General features: G+C 43.5%; 1 protein-coding gene across 1 annotated transcript in view; it reads left to right on the top strand.

The window, feature by feature from the left end:
• GLI3 (GLI family zinc finger 3) overlaps positions 1-16,748 on the top strand; it is a 558,606-nt gene that overhangs the window by 400,512 nt on the left and 141,346 nt on the right. Inside the window, exon 5 of the mRNA XM_069613300.1 lies at positions 3,174-3,376. Coding sequence (XP_069469401.1) covers positions 3,174-3,376 — 203 coding nt within the window. The remainder of the gene's footprint in view (positions 1-3,173; positions 3,377-16,748) is intronic.

Genomic DNA, 16,748 nt, shown 5'->3' with positions numbered 1-16,748 from the left:
ATGGTTGCCGCCGGTACCGTACCGAGTCCGCAATGGTGAATGGCAGAATTACCGCCACATTCCAAGGTGTGTGGGGGCGGTAATTCCCCATTCACCATGGCACTTCCTCATTCCCATTTGAGCCCCCATAGGGCTCAATGGGAATGGGGAAGGCGGCAATTACGGTACCGCAAATTGCGGTACCGTAATTGCCTCCAAGGTCCCTTTGCAGGCCCGTTCCTTAACGGCTGGTAAAACCAGCCGTTGAGGTTGGGTCCCGCAAAGGGACCTCGTAGTAAGGCGGTAAGGGTTTACCAGTACCGGTACCCTTACCGGTAACGGTAAACCCTTACCGCATTCTGTGTAATGAGGCCCACAGTTTCTTCACTGAGCAAGGCAACAGAAGCACTGTGAGGCTGCCCATGGGGGTCTGACGGGGATGCAAGGACACGGGTTCTTCAAGATCCACTACCTTAATGTCTAAAACACTGACTAAACCGATCTGGCTGAAAAGCCCAAACAAGAGGAAGGCAAGCCCCCCATTAGTAGGAACCAAAGCTCCCTCCAAACGGTACTGCTACAATAGTGGCCTTCAAGTGGATCTCACACATGCTACAAACTGCAGAACATTGATCAGTCGCAGTCCTGCACTAAGCCTGTCTTCTTTATTGCACATTTCATAGTAATATAGCCATTCCTCTGAGTTTTACGTCAGCCAATCTGCAATGTCCCTTTCCAGGCTAATCAAATTAGTAGGGGCCTGTGTCCTCTTCCTTTCTTACTCCAGCCATATAATTAGTAAAGAGCTTTACGCAAAAAAATGAGAAAGTAAATCCTTTGAGGGACCAAGTTAGTCAAATGAGAAGAAAAGACGGGAGTATATAGAAGACTAAATAAAGCTGAAACTGCATGGTTGAACGACATGAGCACATTTGAAGACTGGCTACCTTAAAAACGGGAGAACGTTATACAAGTTGGCTGAATAAAAGGATCAATACGTTAATGGAGAAAAGTGAGAAACAAACCAAGACATTCTTAACATCGACCCGAGGTCAAAAAGAGGAGAGTTCCCAGTGGGATGCCTCTGAAACAGGAAAAAGTCAAGCAGAAATGGCATGCCAGCAAACAGCCAACATGGGAGGATAAGTTCCCATGTAGTGACCCTCAATGGAAGAGGCAAAGGTGCAACTCGAGAGGGAAAAAGAGTCTCACAAGGGAATGCTCTCATGTGAAAGGCACATGTAATTCACGACAAAAGAAATGCTATTTTAACACATTTGGCGACATCATCCTCAAGAGATCCCAGGAATGCCATTTTGAGCTGCCGAAGAAAGTGGCCCCAATTGGGTCCAGGGCAGATCAATCCACAGGATCTTAGAGACCTGCATATTACACAGATAAGAGAATGGAGCACACTGAATACAGGAACCACAGCATAGGTTGCCGTGGAAACAGGAATGCCCCAGAATTCTTGAGAACTAGCAAACCACTTTTTTGAAGATATATGTGGACTAATGCATTCCCTGTTTTCTTTTTTCACACCACATTATGAAACACAGTTGCATTTTTCCCCCATTTTGATCCCCCCTTTTCCCATTTTAATTTTGCCAAGTTATCTGGCGTAGTCTTTTCAGTACTGCAAGAGTGCTGCAATTGGCTGTTGCCCAGAGTCCCACTAACTGCGCATGCTGTATGTTGCAAAATGTTTTCCTTTTATACTTTTATGTTTTATTTTATCCTTTTCATTTTTCAATAAATGCACGATAACTGCATTCTTTGAATGCTAGACAAACAAAATGTGTTACATAAAACTCAAACTCAACCTACATTCATTGTGTAAGCCATTTTTAGTCCATGTTTCAATGGGGTTGAGACTGTGCAATTTGTAAGTCTGTGACCAACTTCAGTAAATTGAGAACTTTCAGTAAAACAAAAAAGTGTGGGAGGGAGTCTCTTCTTGCACCACTTTTTCCCGTCCCTCTCAGTGTAGAAGACAGAGCCCCTGCTAACCTCGGCCGATGCCACGGCTTTTTTGCTTGCTCTGAATTAACTGGAAATAGAAAGAGCTGGTGAAGGGCATTTAGCTCATGTCTGGCTCTGGAGAGCAGCTAACCTGGGGCCTACTTATCTCGTACAATGGACGCGGATGGTAAGAGCCCAAGAGGAGAACTCCTGCCCCGAAATGTGAAAAGCCTCTCCTCTCTGCTGCTGAATAGGCCATGATGAGGAGCATTCACCTCTAAAACTCCATCCCTATTATCCCTGCGCTGTGATGAAATGAGTCTACCCTGGGAAGCCGACTTCTGCTCACGCCGGGCCAAGTACCGGCACTTCATCCCTTGCCAATTGCAGCCAGTGCTCTTAGCATGAGCAAAAAAAGATGTTCCCCATAGCAACAATTGAGTAGCTAATGAAGGATTGTTTCGAGAATGTGGCCTCTAAAACTAGATCGTTTCCTACAGCCCTGCCAACATGCGCTTTTTACTTGTTGGCAAGTACTCTGTGCATTCCTGTGTGCTGTCTTACGATCCTGCTATTTACATATTTTAGCATGGGTCACTTCTCGGGTTAAGCACTGCACACAAGAAGTGTTCCTTATATAAAGTACACTAATACCAATTCACAAACAGATTTTGCAAACAATAAATATATAGATATGGAATGATTTTGCGTGTATGTCCTTGGTAATTTAATATGAAATTGCTAATCCACTTTACCGCCTTGCGATTAATTATGATTTTCCTATGTATTGATGTTTTGTGTATGTGATTTTATGGCATTATTTATGCCCAAATAAATCTATTTTGATGATAATGATGACATATTTATATATTTACATTTACCTAGATAGAAAGAGGTAGCTAGATTGGGCTTTTATGGTTGTACTTAAGTGATGTTTCCGAACATCGGAAATCAATTAAATTGGGGACATTTTCATAAATGTACCTGTTTAGAACCCATTTTTTACAGGTTTTTTGAGATGAAACATCTCCACACGTTTCGAGACGTCCGAACAACTCTTTCATCAATGGGCATTGGCCTAATAAGACGGTGTTTGTGTCCTGTGTACGTTATTCACCACTACACTTAGTCAACTATTGATAAGTGATGCTATGTTTTGAGCTGCTTTGGTCTTTTGTTATTGCCGTAAGGACATGGCAACAGTAACAATCCTTTCTCATGTTGTTTTCCAGGCCTTCAGCATTGTCGAGTAGCCCAACCTATTCAGACCTTCCCTTCATCCGGATTTCGCCTCACAGAACTCACGGGGCCTCCGAGTCTCCTTTCAGCCCTCCTCATCCGTATATCAACCCGTACATGGACTACATTCGATCTCTGCACAGCAGTCCTTCCCTGTCAATGATATCGACTGCCCGTGGACTCAGCCCGACGGACAGTGAGTTCAATGCTGCCTTATTTTAACCTTTCTCGTCTGGGTCTCTGAATACTTGTGTGGAGTATATTTAGGTACAGGATTTTAGCCGCCATGCTAAGAGAAGATTTTGGAAAGAGTGATGGTTTTATGAGTTTGAGATTTGGAATATCTGAAAAGAAAGGAACTCAGAGTGAAAAAAGTGCTACAGAAGCAACCAACAAATATAACATAACAATGAAAACCCACTCTCTTAGGCCTTGTCACTAACTCTACCCTACCAGGCCCTCCACAACCATTTCTGCCTCCAACAAATATCCCAAAAAACAGACAGAGACCCAAAAATCCCCTATATTGTGGCTTCCAGATCATGACATAGGGGGTCATTCCGAGGTTGGAGGTAAGGGATTACCGGCGCCTGTAAGGGCACCGATGGCAGTAATCCCTTACCTCCGTATTCCGAGTTCCCTTTGCGGGTCCCTCTTTACCTCCTGCTTTTAGCAGGAGTAAATTACGGGACCCGCAAAGTGACCTTGGAGTAAATTACGGCACCGTAATTTACGGTGCCGTAATTACCTCCTTCCCCATTCCCATTGAGCCCTATGGGGGCAGAAATGGGGATGGGGAAGGGCTATGGTGAATGGGGAATTACCGGTCCATCCAACCTTGGAATGGACCGGAAATTACTCCATTCACCATGCCGGTATTCCATGGAGTAAATAGCTCCATGGTTGCCAACCATGGAGCTATTTACTCCATGGTGTAGTCCTAACTCGGAATGAGGGCCATACTCTCAATAGACCCACAGCATATCTGACCCATACTGCCCATTGAAGGTCCTCAGTGATTTGCTCATTTATTTATTATGAATTGATAAGGTGCTTATACATCAAGAAATTGTGTTTAAAGCGCCCACAGGGCAAGGGGGATGGGAACATGGGTAAAAAGGCAAATACAATAACATTGATGAACACAGACAGAGGTGGTCCTTCTAGGCCTTGTGAGCATTCAGATCGTGCAAGTGCAGAGAAAGAGAGAAGGGAAGGGAGGGGGTGGGCGTGGGTGAGCGTGTGAGGTTCCACAAAGGGGGAAGTGACCAAGGGTCAGTTGCAAGAAAAAGGTAAGTGGCTGCCAGAGATCCCGTGGTGAGTGGTCGGCTGCTAATAAATAAGTGCAGGCCTGTGCAACAAAACAGGCCAGTGGGTGCCCAGACGTAAGTGCTGGGGGGACGGCGGAGGCTGAGGTGATTGGATGGACGGCCAGGACCCAGAAGGACACATAAGGGCTCAGGCCACCAATCACAATGACTGTGGTTTTTAGCACGGGAGGGAGAGAGGGAGAAGAATATTTTAAGTGGCTTCTCTTTAGCACCTTCAGCCTTTAAAGAGGCTCTCATTGCTTTTGAGGTGGCTGTCGGCAGCGTAAACACTGCACAAATTACCAGAATAATACCACTCCCCGTTGCAGACCATTGCACTGGCCAAAACATATTCCACAAATTCCCAACCTACTTTTTCACCATATTAGACAATTGATATAACCCCACAATAATCTTGCCACTGTCACATTCTACACTGTGTTGCTGACTGCATTTCCCTGGTGGGTGCCTCTGCAGTACTGTGAAGATGAATTCAGGTGCATGCAGGCTAATTAAGTAATTGCGTGGATGACGCTCCTGCACTCTTTTATAGAAGCACTGCCTCCTGGCAACCCTTGCACTTTGGTCTGTATCTGCAACCCTGCAGTCACTTTACCTGCACTTATTCAGACACTTGTTGTCTGTACTTAATCCTTGCACTGCCACCTGCTGGCCGCACTAATTGTTTTTTTGTCTTTTGTTCTGCCCTTGCCCTACGCCCCTTCCCCTGGCACTTTCGCCCTCATCTTTCCCCTGCACTTGCGCGATCTCAATGTCACTAGGCCTAGTAAGATCGTTGTCTTTATCCTCCCTTTGTTTCCCCTCCCTTGCCTCGTCGTGCCTTGAAACTCTTATGTATAGGCGTGTTACAAATGTCATATCATACCATATCATATCAAGGCCATATGACCCCTCTTCTCGAGAAAGGTGTGCCTTTTGCTAAAGGACTGCCACGAGCATGCCTCCTCAGGCATCTGGTTATCCAGCCCGTAGGGATTAGGGCAAGGTTGTGATCACTATGCACATGGTACATGTGTACAACACTGCCAAGATCTGACACCCATGCTTCATGGCAAGGCCCGGTAATGATATGTAATAGAGTGAGTTCCCTAAATAGGGAATCCCCGTCCACTGTACACTATCTTGGGTTAATCGCCAACACGTTTAAACATTCATATTCCAATTAACAGTATTGAGTCTTAAAAGGCAAGAATAATGAGTTATAGGACATAATTTACATTAATTGAAGTGAAACTAGTATTCTCATTCATTTCTTGATACTGGTTAATGGAAAAGTGATTTTTAGTAAAGTAATTAAACATGATCAATCATTAATAGGGTATGGGATTGGTCCCAACGAGTTTCGAGAGGTTCTCTCTTCATCAGGGGAATTCTTCTTACAACCTTTCTACAAACAATTTAGAAAATAATGATAGTATCAACATGTGTCCATTTTATAATGCATAAAGAAATGCATAAACATATTGACTATAATATAGCCCATATCATGACCAATACCTCTAATATCTCTGAAGTTCTCTGGCAAGTTCTCTGTTGTGTATTCCACAAACACTTGTACTATTCAATTCCCTGGTGATCAGAAAATAATCCTAATTAATTAAATAAACACAAACTGGTCCTGGTCATTTTATGACTTAATACCAGTGCATCCATTCTCATCTGTATTGGCAGGACACATATTGACTGCCACACCAGTTTCATAATAACGTGTAATCACAGAATCGGGCCTCCCCCATTCCCCCGGCTGGCGTAAGCACTGTTAAAACTCACACAGGACATCACATAATTCTATTTTACATAATGTATATTCTTCATTTTTTTTCATATTTTTCTGAAGTGACACTTCATAGACTTTTGTTATCTTTGATCCGGGAAACTGCTCTTTCCCACCCTCTCGGTACCTCTCAGTTAGCATTAACTGTAATTGTTCTGTTGTATAGGCTGGTAACAGAGCTGAGTATAGGTAACTCCACCCCGCTCCGTAGGTTGGTTGGTGAGGACGCAATATAATTAGAAATTCGTATAGAAATACGTTATTCTATTGAAACGCATTAAAAACAAATGTCTGAAGCATGTGCCAGATGCTGAAAATTCTGATAAGCTAAGTTCGACCCGGGCCCAGTTGGTATGTTGTATTTTGCTTTGGACGGAAAAATCCACTTATCCTACAATGTTGTAAATCTGTAGTTTATCTTTCTGTCTTCACTGTATGTTTTAACAAGTCCTGCTACTTTCCTTATAAAGCATGCTGCTAATGTTATGTTTAGTCGGCTCAGACACATATGTCAGAAAACTCAGGAAGTATTTTAAGTGTGTCTGGAAAGATACCATGGGTGCCCACAGCTGCAAGACACTGTAAAAGCAACGAACGGCCTAACGTCAGGCAGCGATTTATTTATTTGAGTCTAGTTACCGTTTATTTATCTTAAATCAGTTAGGAGGCTGCATTTCAACATTATTATTTTTTTTAAAAAAAAAGGTAACTTTAATGTCCAGCCTGCGCCACAAAGTTTTCATTTTTCTGAAAAAAAAACTTTTAGATTTCCCAGCTGTCTTTTTGCCTGCTTCAGTACTCCTCTTTCACCCCAAGAACTTGGACTCCTTTCAAATAAGCAGAGGCAATGCCGATAGGTTAATGCTTTTCAGACTGATGGCACCTCTTTCGTTGCCCCGCCCCTGCTCTTGCTGCTCTTGGTGCAGGCAGCCCTGTTGCTGTCTCACCGTCTGCATACTTAATCAGATACCGCATTACCTTTGTACAGCAGGTTCATTGATGTACTGACCTGTTATATTAATATGATTTTATTCTGGCCCAAATCGCTATCATAGCACTTTCAGAGTACATAGGCTTAACATAACATAAAATATTGTAATTCTTAACTATACTTCTCTCAAGGTAAATATGCAAGGACTTTACAGTCAAGATATAGTATGCAGTAAATAACTAGAAACATTCAAAGTGGTATTTAATGCACTATGAATACATCAGTATTATATATTTCGAGTACACTTTACAAAGTAGATGTGTACAGTATAGCAAGCTATAGGGAAAAGATGGTGAGGTTGCAATTTTTGTCAATACAAAAGTACATTTATGATGCAAGTAATGTTGTACACATGTGTATGAAAAGTGCTTATGTCGTGAAAGGAGTTTGGTAAACAATTATGACTCACTAAAACGGAGGTCATCTTTTTGATGGAGAAAACAAGAAATGTGCATTGTTTGTTAATAAGTAATTGAAACTCTCATTACACATAACATACACGTTATACTATGGTTAGTGGTTTCTGGCTTTGAGTCATCCTTAAGAGTCATTAATCTGTGCTATTTCTTTCAAGCACCCTTACATATCTAGACATGTTGCTTTTAGTTTGAAAGATGTTTCTTGACTTTCATCAACAGTGGGAGTTAGTAGTATTAGGCTTTCAGGCTGCGCCTCTATGATTTGTAGTGTGAATCATGTGATCATGTTTCGTTCATTAATGTTTTGTTTAAAGGTTTAGTTTCATTACATGCAATTGAGATGCAACTTCAGGTGGATAATTAGCTATTTCTATCCGTGTGCATGCATGTCGTTGTTAGACTGAAGCCGCAATTTCAGTGTCAAGACCATTTGAAGTTGTGTGCTGTGCGAGTGAGATTCCATTAAAGAAAAAACTGTTTACGTAGAAAAACTGCCACACTTTTAAAAGTACAATATTTGTAGATTTCCGAAGCCCTTCTATACATCTGATGCGAGTGCACCTGGGCACGTCAGTAGGACTGCAATACTTGAATGGGGCAGTAAACACACTTCTAAACATAACGTCTAAACTTTTAACTTGACATATTCGTGAAATGGGTACAGGGGTGTAACTTGATTTGCTCATAATCACACCATTTTGACACACTGGGATGCTATGATTAGAACTCCAGTTCTCCTGGTTCCATATATAATGATCTATCCGTTAGACCACATATCCTTCTTGTCAGGTGTTGTATGTTAACAGGGACAGTGCCAACACTTCCTAGCATCGCTGCTTTACTTTTAATAGCACACTACGAGCAGCTAAACATTCAGCAGCTTAGCAATGGCTGCTCTTCACAGAGTTGCATTTATTTTTATTGGACTATGCCTTCATTTTCAGCATATGTTTTCTAAAGGAGTAATACTAGTGGTTTTAACAGAGCTGTATTACAATTTAAGGAACTTTAGACACACTTCTCAATGACACATGAACTATTCAGAACAAAACAAAACAAAAACAACAACACAAAGAATTCACGTGATGTCACACCCTAAAGATTGTTAAACCAGAGCACACAATTTGGACAAATGGGGAAGATGTCATTGTCTGCCTAGGAAACGGTATTAGCATACTTGATCACAGACCCAATTGACCTTTTCAGTATTGACAGAATTTTTTTGTTCAAATTTGTTGCAAATTGCGGTCAATTTAAATTAAATATAGATATGGGGTGGGGTAAGAGAATAGGTTAAGGTGGGGAGAAGTGGGGGGATGTGGGGGTTCAACCCCTGCATTTGTAAAACATAAAACAAACAAAAACATTTGGTAAATTGTGAAAAGGTCAATTTTTTTCCATCAAATAGACCTAAAGCAAGGACACCATGATTTGTTTAGGGATTCAGAAAGATCACAGGTCCTCTTGAACTTGATTCCAGAACCATGAACTTGGGAGCATAGATCTAATCTAGAGGAGAGGACGGAGCCATGGAGATGGGTTGAAGTTCATGGGTGCCACACCCGCCCCATTGGATAATTACCAATTTGATGAAGCTGAGGTTGTTGGTGATTGCTTGTGCATGTTTGTTTGTTTGTTTATTAATTTGATAATGCGCACCAAGTCCTTGGACAGCTGGGCGCAGCAATACAAGAATTCTCGAAACTTTTTTACAATGCCTGTCAAAAAATATAGTACATACATGTGATTACAAAGTGGATTACAATACAGGATACAGTACAGTTGATTGTTCTAATGTGGATACAGTAAGTGAGGTAAGGTAGTCATTTACTGTTCAAGGAGCATTAGGGGATGTGCCGGATGAGAGTCGGTCTAGCACGACGTACGTTAGTGAGAGTCTATGGTTACAAAAGTGAGTAAGAGGATGGGTAAGTCACAAGGTTCTTAGACAGTAGTTATTAGAGAGTGAAGAGATTATGGATCGTTAGAACGGTGCCATTTGAGAGCATTGATTCTGAATCTAGTGTACGGTAAGGGGCGTCTGAGGTCAATAGGGAGTGTGTTCCATGCTTAAGCAGCTTTAACTGGGAAACTGGTTCCTCCAGCCGTGATGATTTTGAATCTAGGGATGACAAGCAGGAAGGTATTGGCAGATCTCAGGGGTCGGGAGGTGAGTTTTCTGGTAATTTTTTCCGATAGGTAGGGAGGTGCTAGAGTGTTGAGACATTTGGAAGTGAGGGATATGGTTTTGAGGAGGATTCTGTCCTTTATTTTTAGCCAGTGGGCTTCCTTCCTGAATGTAGAGATGTGCTCTCTGTGAGGGATGTTCAGAGCTGCTCTTAGAGCGTTGTTTTGCAACTTTTGAAGTTTGTCAGTAACATACTTGTTGGCTCCTGAGTACAGGGCGTTGCAGTAGTCTAATCCGGACATGATAAGAGCATTGGCCAGGGTAATGCAGCTAGCATTAGATAAGAATGGTCTGGCAGCTCGGATTAATTTACAGGTATAGGCGGTGGTGGAGGAGAGAGAGTTAACTTGTTTTTTTAGGTTGAGCGAGGAGTCCAGGTAAAATCCTAGAGTTTTTACCTCCGGCATAACCTTTATGATGTTAAAAGATGTGTAGTTAGGGTTAGTTTTTTTAAGTTAGGGTCAGATCCGAGGAGTAAGATCTCGTTTTTTTCATCGTTCAGGCAGAGGCCGTGGGATGCCATCCATGCCTGAATGAGGATGTATATTTTGTTCACCAGAGCCAGGTCCTCTTCATAGTTGCCTGAAAGGGGTATGAGGATCTGGGTGTCATCTGCATAATTAGTGTAAGTGACACCCAGGCTGTCCAACTTGTCAAATAGTGGCTTGGTGAAGATGTTAAACATAGTGGGTGAATCACAGGATCCCTGTGGGACTCCACATGTTATTTGGATGGGATCGGCACAAGAGGAGGTAGCGAAAACTCTCATAGTCCGGTTGGCTAAGAACCCAAGCGATGGCTTCTTCTGTAAAGTTGGCAGCAAGTCTTAGGTGGCTACATAGGACTGCGTGGTCCACCAAGTCAAATGCTGCTGACAAGTCTAACAGTAGTACCAGGGAGGTTTTGCCATTGTCCTTTAACTCCTCAATTTTAGTTTTAAGGTCTAGCAAGGCTGTTTCGGTGTCATGGAGATGGCGGAATCCTGATTGTCGGGAGCCTAGCAGATGATTCGTTTCTAGGTAGTCTTGAATTTGTAGATAGGCTACTCTATCAATAATTTTAAGTAAGTAGGGTACAGCGGTGATGGGTCTGTAGTTGGTGGGTTTTGAAGGGTCGAGGGTTTGTTTTTTCAGTAGGGGGAGGACCCAAAGGTTCTTTCAGATTGGTAGGTACCGTGTTAGATTTAAAGGAGCAGTTGATTAGCTTTGAGATGAGAGGGGCTAAGTCTCTGGCCGCATCTTTTATTATTTGCACTGGGCAACTGTCACCCTTGCAGTTGGAGGGTTTCAAGGAAAGTATAACCTTTTCGGTATCAATGATTGAGATTGTTTTGAAGCTAAATGGTGAAATAGTATTGTGCACGGCAGGCGGTGGTGCTAGTTGGTCAGCAATGGGCAGGGAGTCTTTTTTTTGTTATTTTGAGTTGGAGGGAGGAGATTTTGTTTGATAGGTCGTTCTGTATATTAGTACACCATATCTTATCCTTCGGGACAGTGTCAACAGGTTGTATAGGGGATTCCATTTCACAGAGGATGGAGAAGAGTTCCTTTGTATTTGATTGGGCCTTTGTGATTCTGTCATCAAATAAGTTTTTTTGTGTTGATAATTTCTTTCTTATAATGTTTGGATAGTTGGGCTAGTTTGGCTTTATTGTTATAGGTAGGCGAGTTGCGCCAAATAGCTTGTAGTTTTCTTTTCTGTTTTCTTAGTTCATTGAGTTGGGGGTTGAACCAGGCATTCAAGTGTGCTTCCTGTTTGCTTTTGCGCAGTTTAGTGGGGGCAATGGTGTCTAGTGTCTTGGTCATGGCATGTTTGAAGGTGTCCACTAGGATGTCTGGGTTAGTATTATTTTCCAGGTCGTTGATGGTGGGGAGGAGGGGGATGAGGTTTTCAGCAGAGATGTCTTTTTAATTTCTGGTAGGTAGGGAGGGTATCATGCTAATAGTTTTGGGGGTGAGGAGATCAAGTGAGGCCGTGAAGTTAATTAGGTAGTGGTCAGTCCAGGGTTGAGGGACAATGTCGGTAATGGTAATGTTACACTTAAGATCAGATACCCAGTCAAGGGTTCTGCCATTGAAGTGAGTAGGTGAAAGGACCTTTTGGGTAAGCCCGTGGTCGTTAAGTAAGGCTGTTATTAGGTGGGCATGCTTGTTGTCTGGGTTATTGAAGCCGATGTTAAAGTCGCCCATCAGTAGGGTTTGGGAGTGATTTTTCGTATTGTTCGCTATAAGGCTGGTAAGGTCCTCTTCGAAGGTTCCTAATGGTCCTGGAGACCTATAGATCAAGTGGATGGTCAGCGTGCGGTTATTGGAGAGCTGCAATTTGGCTGTAAGTATTTCACAGGATGAGCAGGGCGGCGAGTTAGTCAGTCTAATAGGTAGAGTATTTTTAGAGATGATGGCTAGGCCACCACCTTTGGTTTTTGGTCTATCTACTCTGAGTATCTGGTAACTGTCAGATACATCTAACATCAGAGTCGGACCTGCCGCCTCGTGGAGCCAAGTCTCTGTGATGGCGAGTAGGTCCAAACTGCCATTACTTAGAATGTCAGAAATTTCAGGGGCATGGGCTACCATGGATCTGGCGTTGATAAGGGACCCAGTTAGTGTCAAGGAACATTTAGGGGTCGGATTTTGTGGCAGTTTGATTAGGTGTTTGCCTTGATTTAAGTGCTTCTTTGTATAGGATAGGGTGGGCACCGGGATTGGGATTACTTTATTGGTTGCTTGTGCACACTTGGCTAAGTAGTGTGGGGTTAGGGGGATTGTTATTTCTTTTAGGTTCGTAGATGGAAGGTAGTCTTGCTCGAAGTCTAATGTTTCTGTCCAAGGGAGGGCTTGTATTTAAGGTGGCGGAGGCCATGGTAGTCAGTAGCAAAACCGTAAATATGAGGGTCGGAGTGTTTAAGTTTTTACTCATGGTGTTGGGTACACCTAGGTTCAGGATCCTCAGTAGTGACAGAGAGTGGCCTGTATAGATAGATGCAGTGGAGCTAAAGGGTTCACCTAGATTCAGAAATCACACTAAAGAGCTAAAAGTGCATGTGCAGGCGCAGGCACAATTGAGCAGTAAGGTTTACCTAAGTTCAACATTCACACTGGGCTAAGAATGGCATGTGCGGTCTGAGCAGTAAGGGGTCACCTAAATTCAATAATCACAGATAAGGCTAAAATGGCATGTGCAGGCAGATGCAGTTTGACCAGTAGGGTTCACCTAAGATGGCATGTGCAGGCAGATGCAGTTGACCAGTAGGGTTCACCTAAATTCAATAATCACAGATAAGGCTAAAATGGCATGTGCAGGCAGATGCAGTTGACCAGTAAGGTTCATCTAAATTCAAAGTTCACGCTGGCTGAGAATGGCATGTGCGAATTGAACAGTAAAAGGGTTCATCTAAATGCAAAAATCGCAAATAGGGCTGAAATGTACTGGCAGGTGCAGTTGATCAACGGGGTTCACCTAGCTTCGCAGCATAGCTAAGGATAAGGATGCAATACTTGGACAGTATGTGCATACAGCGCGGAGGTTCACCTAAGTTCAGGGACTAAGTAAGGGCAACTTTGGCAGGGCAGTGTGGATTGTCGATGCGGTGAGCCTAAGCAGGCATAGTGTTTCATGGCAGGTACAGTTTTCTTTCCTTGTAGGCTCTCAGAAGAGGGTGGTACTGGCGGCATGTGATAAGTGTACCAGGTATTTTGGGCGTTTGGTGCCGTGTAGCTAATGGTAGCTCCGAATTTGGCAGCAATAAGTGTTACAATGCGGCTGCACTTCGATCTTTAAGTTAGACAGCTTTTGTTTCTGGAACGAGGAATAAATAGGTAACACTGCCTTTGGGGAGCGTGTTTGTAGCGCTTACCTAAATCTACAGCGAGGTCACAGCTCACTGAATGGGCGGGGAGGGGATCGCGGAGCAGGGGTTCCGGCCTAGCCTCTAGCCATACTCTGGGCAGGCTCAGGACAGGACCTGCTCCTTTGTGTGTGGTCCTTCGTGGGCTGGTCCGGCGTTCTCCTTCTGGCGACCGATTGCCTGGAAAACAGGGGTGTGAGCCAATAGGTTACGAGGCAAGGATCACGAGGCAAGGGCAAGACAGGCAGCTACATGGCAGAGCCCGGCGGCCATCTTAAAATGGGGGCAGACTCGTGTAAGGCAATGGTAGCAGGAAATCTGTGCTCAATTCAAACACTTGGGGCAGTTTCTTGCTGCGAAAATGATTTTGCGAACATTGGTGTCGCATGTGCCTAAATTTGCGGTACCGTTATTAGCGCCTTCCCACTTTCCATTGAGCCCTATGGGGGCTCAAATGGGAATGGGGAATGGCTTTTTCAATGGGGACTTACCGGTCCCGCAAAGGTCGGAATAGACTGGTAAGTCCCCATTGAACGAGGGCGGAATCGGTACCGGTATTGGAGGTAGTTATGGCGCTAATAGCACCATGACTTCCTCCAAACTCGGAATGAGGACCAATTGTGTTTCGAAAATTGTTTAGTTGGCCCGTTATTTTTTATTGAAAAGCTCAGCTTTAGGGAAAACATATGTTTGTTGTAGATGTGGGAATGCTTTGTTAGGGAATGTGCAATTTTTCTCCAAGAGTTCACGTACCATGGTGCCAGGAAGACGATTTACATAGTGCAGTGCAAGGAATTAAACAGTGGGCCCCATTACGAGTTGGGCGCAAAGGGATACCGGGCACCGGTAAGGACACCGGTGCCGGTAATCCCTTTGCGCCCTATTCCGAGGTCCCTTAATGGGTCCCGCTATGGGTGCCTGGTTTTACCAGGCGGCCTTAGTGGGAGCTGCAAAGGGACCAGGGAGCAAATAATGGTACAGCAGATTGCAGTACCGTTATTAGCTCCCTCCCAATTCCCATTGAGTCCTATGGAGGCTCAAATGGGAATGGGGATTGCCTTTTTCAATGGGGCCTTACCGGTCCCGCAAAGGTCGGACTGGACCGGTAAGTCCCCATTGAACCAGGTCGGAGTCGAAACCGGTTTTGGAGGCAGCCATGGCACAAATAGCGCCATGGCTACCTCCAAACTCGGAATGAGGCCCAGTGATGAAGAAGCAGATGAAGAAGTCCTCCAGTCTGGAAATTAGTATTGCCACTTCGTAGTTCACTCTTATCTCATGGAGACAGAGGTTGGACATAGAGCCCTCACCAAACATGGTCCTGAAATGTGCCCTTGTCACATCTACTGGCCAGTTCCACTGTTGTACCAGCATTCTCTTGTGGCAGGCATCCAGCTTCTCTTGTCTTTCGTTGCTCATCGAACAATGCAAAGTCTTTGAATCAGTGAGCAAGGGAATCATGCACTGCAGGAGCCTAGAGTCCAGGCAGTGAACAAGACCGCGTGCATAGCTCACCAACTACAACCGCTTTTTTCTGGCTACATTACCAGGAATCAGCTGGAGGTGCAATGCATTCAGACTGATGGCCTTAAAATGGTTCGAATCTGCTTAACCCAGAGATTAACTGAATGAGAGTGCCTCTGTTTTGAGTGCATTCAGTAAAGACCTTTCCAACCCTATCGAATGCTTCAGAAAGGCATGCATGATTTATAAAGATCTGAGAAAGAAGCAGCTAGCAAATGTGTTTTGGCACTACCCAACTCCCCTCCAGGCTCATGTACTTAAAGTATAGGACATACACAATGTGTGTAAGAATACTCAAAAGTACATGTATATATTGCTTGAGCAAGGAGAACAACTGGTATATAAGGTTTCTGTTTTGGTGTCATTTTGATTTATTTGTTTAACCTTTGAACCAACCGACCTTGTCAGTGAAAAACAAGGGATTCCTTATGGTTGACCCCCTCACCATCTAACCACAAGATCCATTTAGCTCTTTCATAACATATTTGATGTTCTCCACAGAAACCCTAGCAGTCAGCACCCTATTACTTGCAATACGTCAGTATGCTAACAGCCTTCACTTAAGCCTCTTTGACTACCTCCTTATCTACCTACTGTTACTACTACTACAGCATTAGGACTTCTAAGACTGGACAGATGTCAACACGTCTCCTTGTCACTCCAGACCATTTATTAGCTCCTGTTAAAACCTATGCATCAATCAACATAGCCTCCTTGGCAGGGCCACAAACTCTGATGCCAAAAAGTTAATTCCATCTGCCCCTACTAACGCCCTCCAATACAGCAATGCAGATCTACTGCCAAGCGAGTTTTGAAGGAACTTTTTGGTTGATATCACTTGGTGACCTGCGCGACCTGATTCATTGCTAGGTTGCTCTGTCGCATTGGTGTGTCAGAGAATGAGTTCCTCTACTCCGTTCGTTAAACTTTGAAAAACAAGGGCTTTGAACACACCTTATTACTGCACCAAAAATGATAGGAGAAGACATCCTATCTTGAACCTATACAAGTGCACATAGACCTTTTTAAGTTTGTAAGAAAGCTGAAACTCAAAATAAATTTTGCAACACAAGCTGGCAGACAGTCCAAACGTAATGATGGCATATTACATTTGTTTTTATATCCTTTTCAATTTATCACTTTTCATTTTGCATTTATGGTTTGTCACATTAAGATATGCCCTGTTTTGCGAAAGGCACCTTGCCGAAACACGTGTCATGTTAAAGGGCTATATGAAATTAAAGTCTTTTTACCACCAACACGCTTTGGAGTCTTCTCCTATCATTTTTGGCACACTAATAAGGTGTGTTCACAGCCTTTGTTTTTCACAGATCTACTACCAGCCTCACCCTTCAACAGGAGGCACCCCAGAGGGACTTATTTCTCAATCCCAGCAACTAAATTATGAAACTCCATATACAAGCAACACTGAATTATGGATGACCATATGACCTTGAGGTAATCTCTGTAAGCCAGGTGGTGTACCAGGGAAGA

Source organism: Ambystoma mexicanum, chromosome 5p, assembly GCF_040938575.1.
Source record: "Ambystoma mexicanum isolate Mex_15411 chromosome 5p, UKY_AmexF1_1, whole genome shotgun sequence".
Taxonomy (NCBI): Eukaryota; Metazoa; Chordata; class Amphibia; order Caudata; family Ambystomatidae; genus Ambystoma; species Ambystoma mexicanum.
The sequence above is the reverse complement of the archived record's forward strand: the minus strand, read 5'-3'. Positions and strand labels throughout refer to the sequence as shown.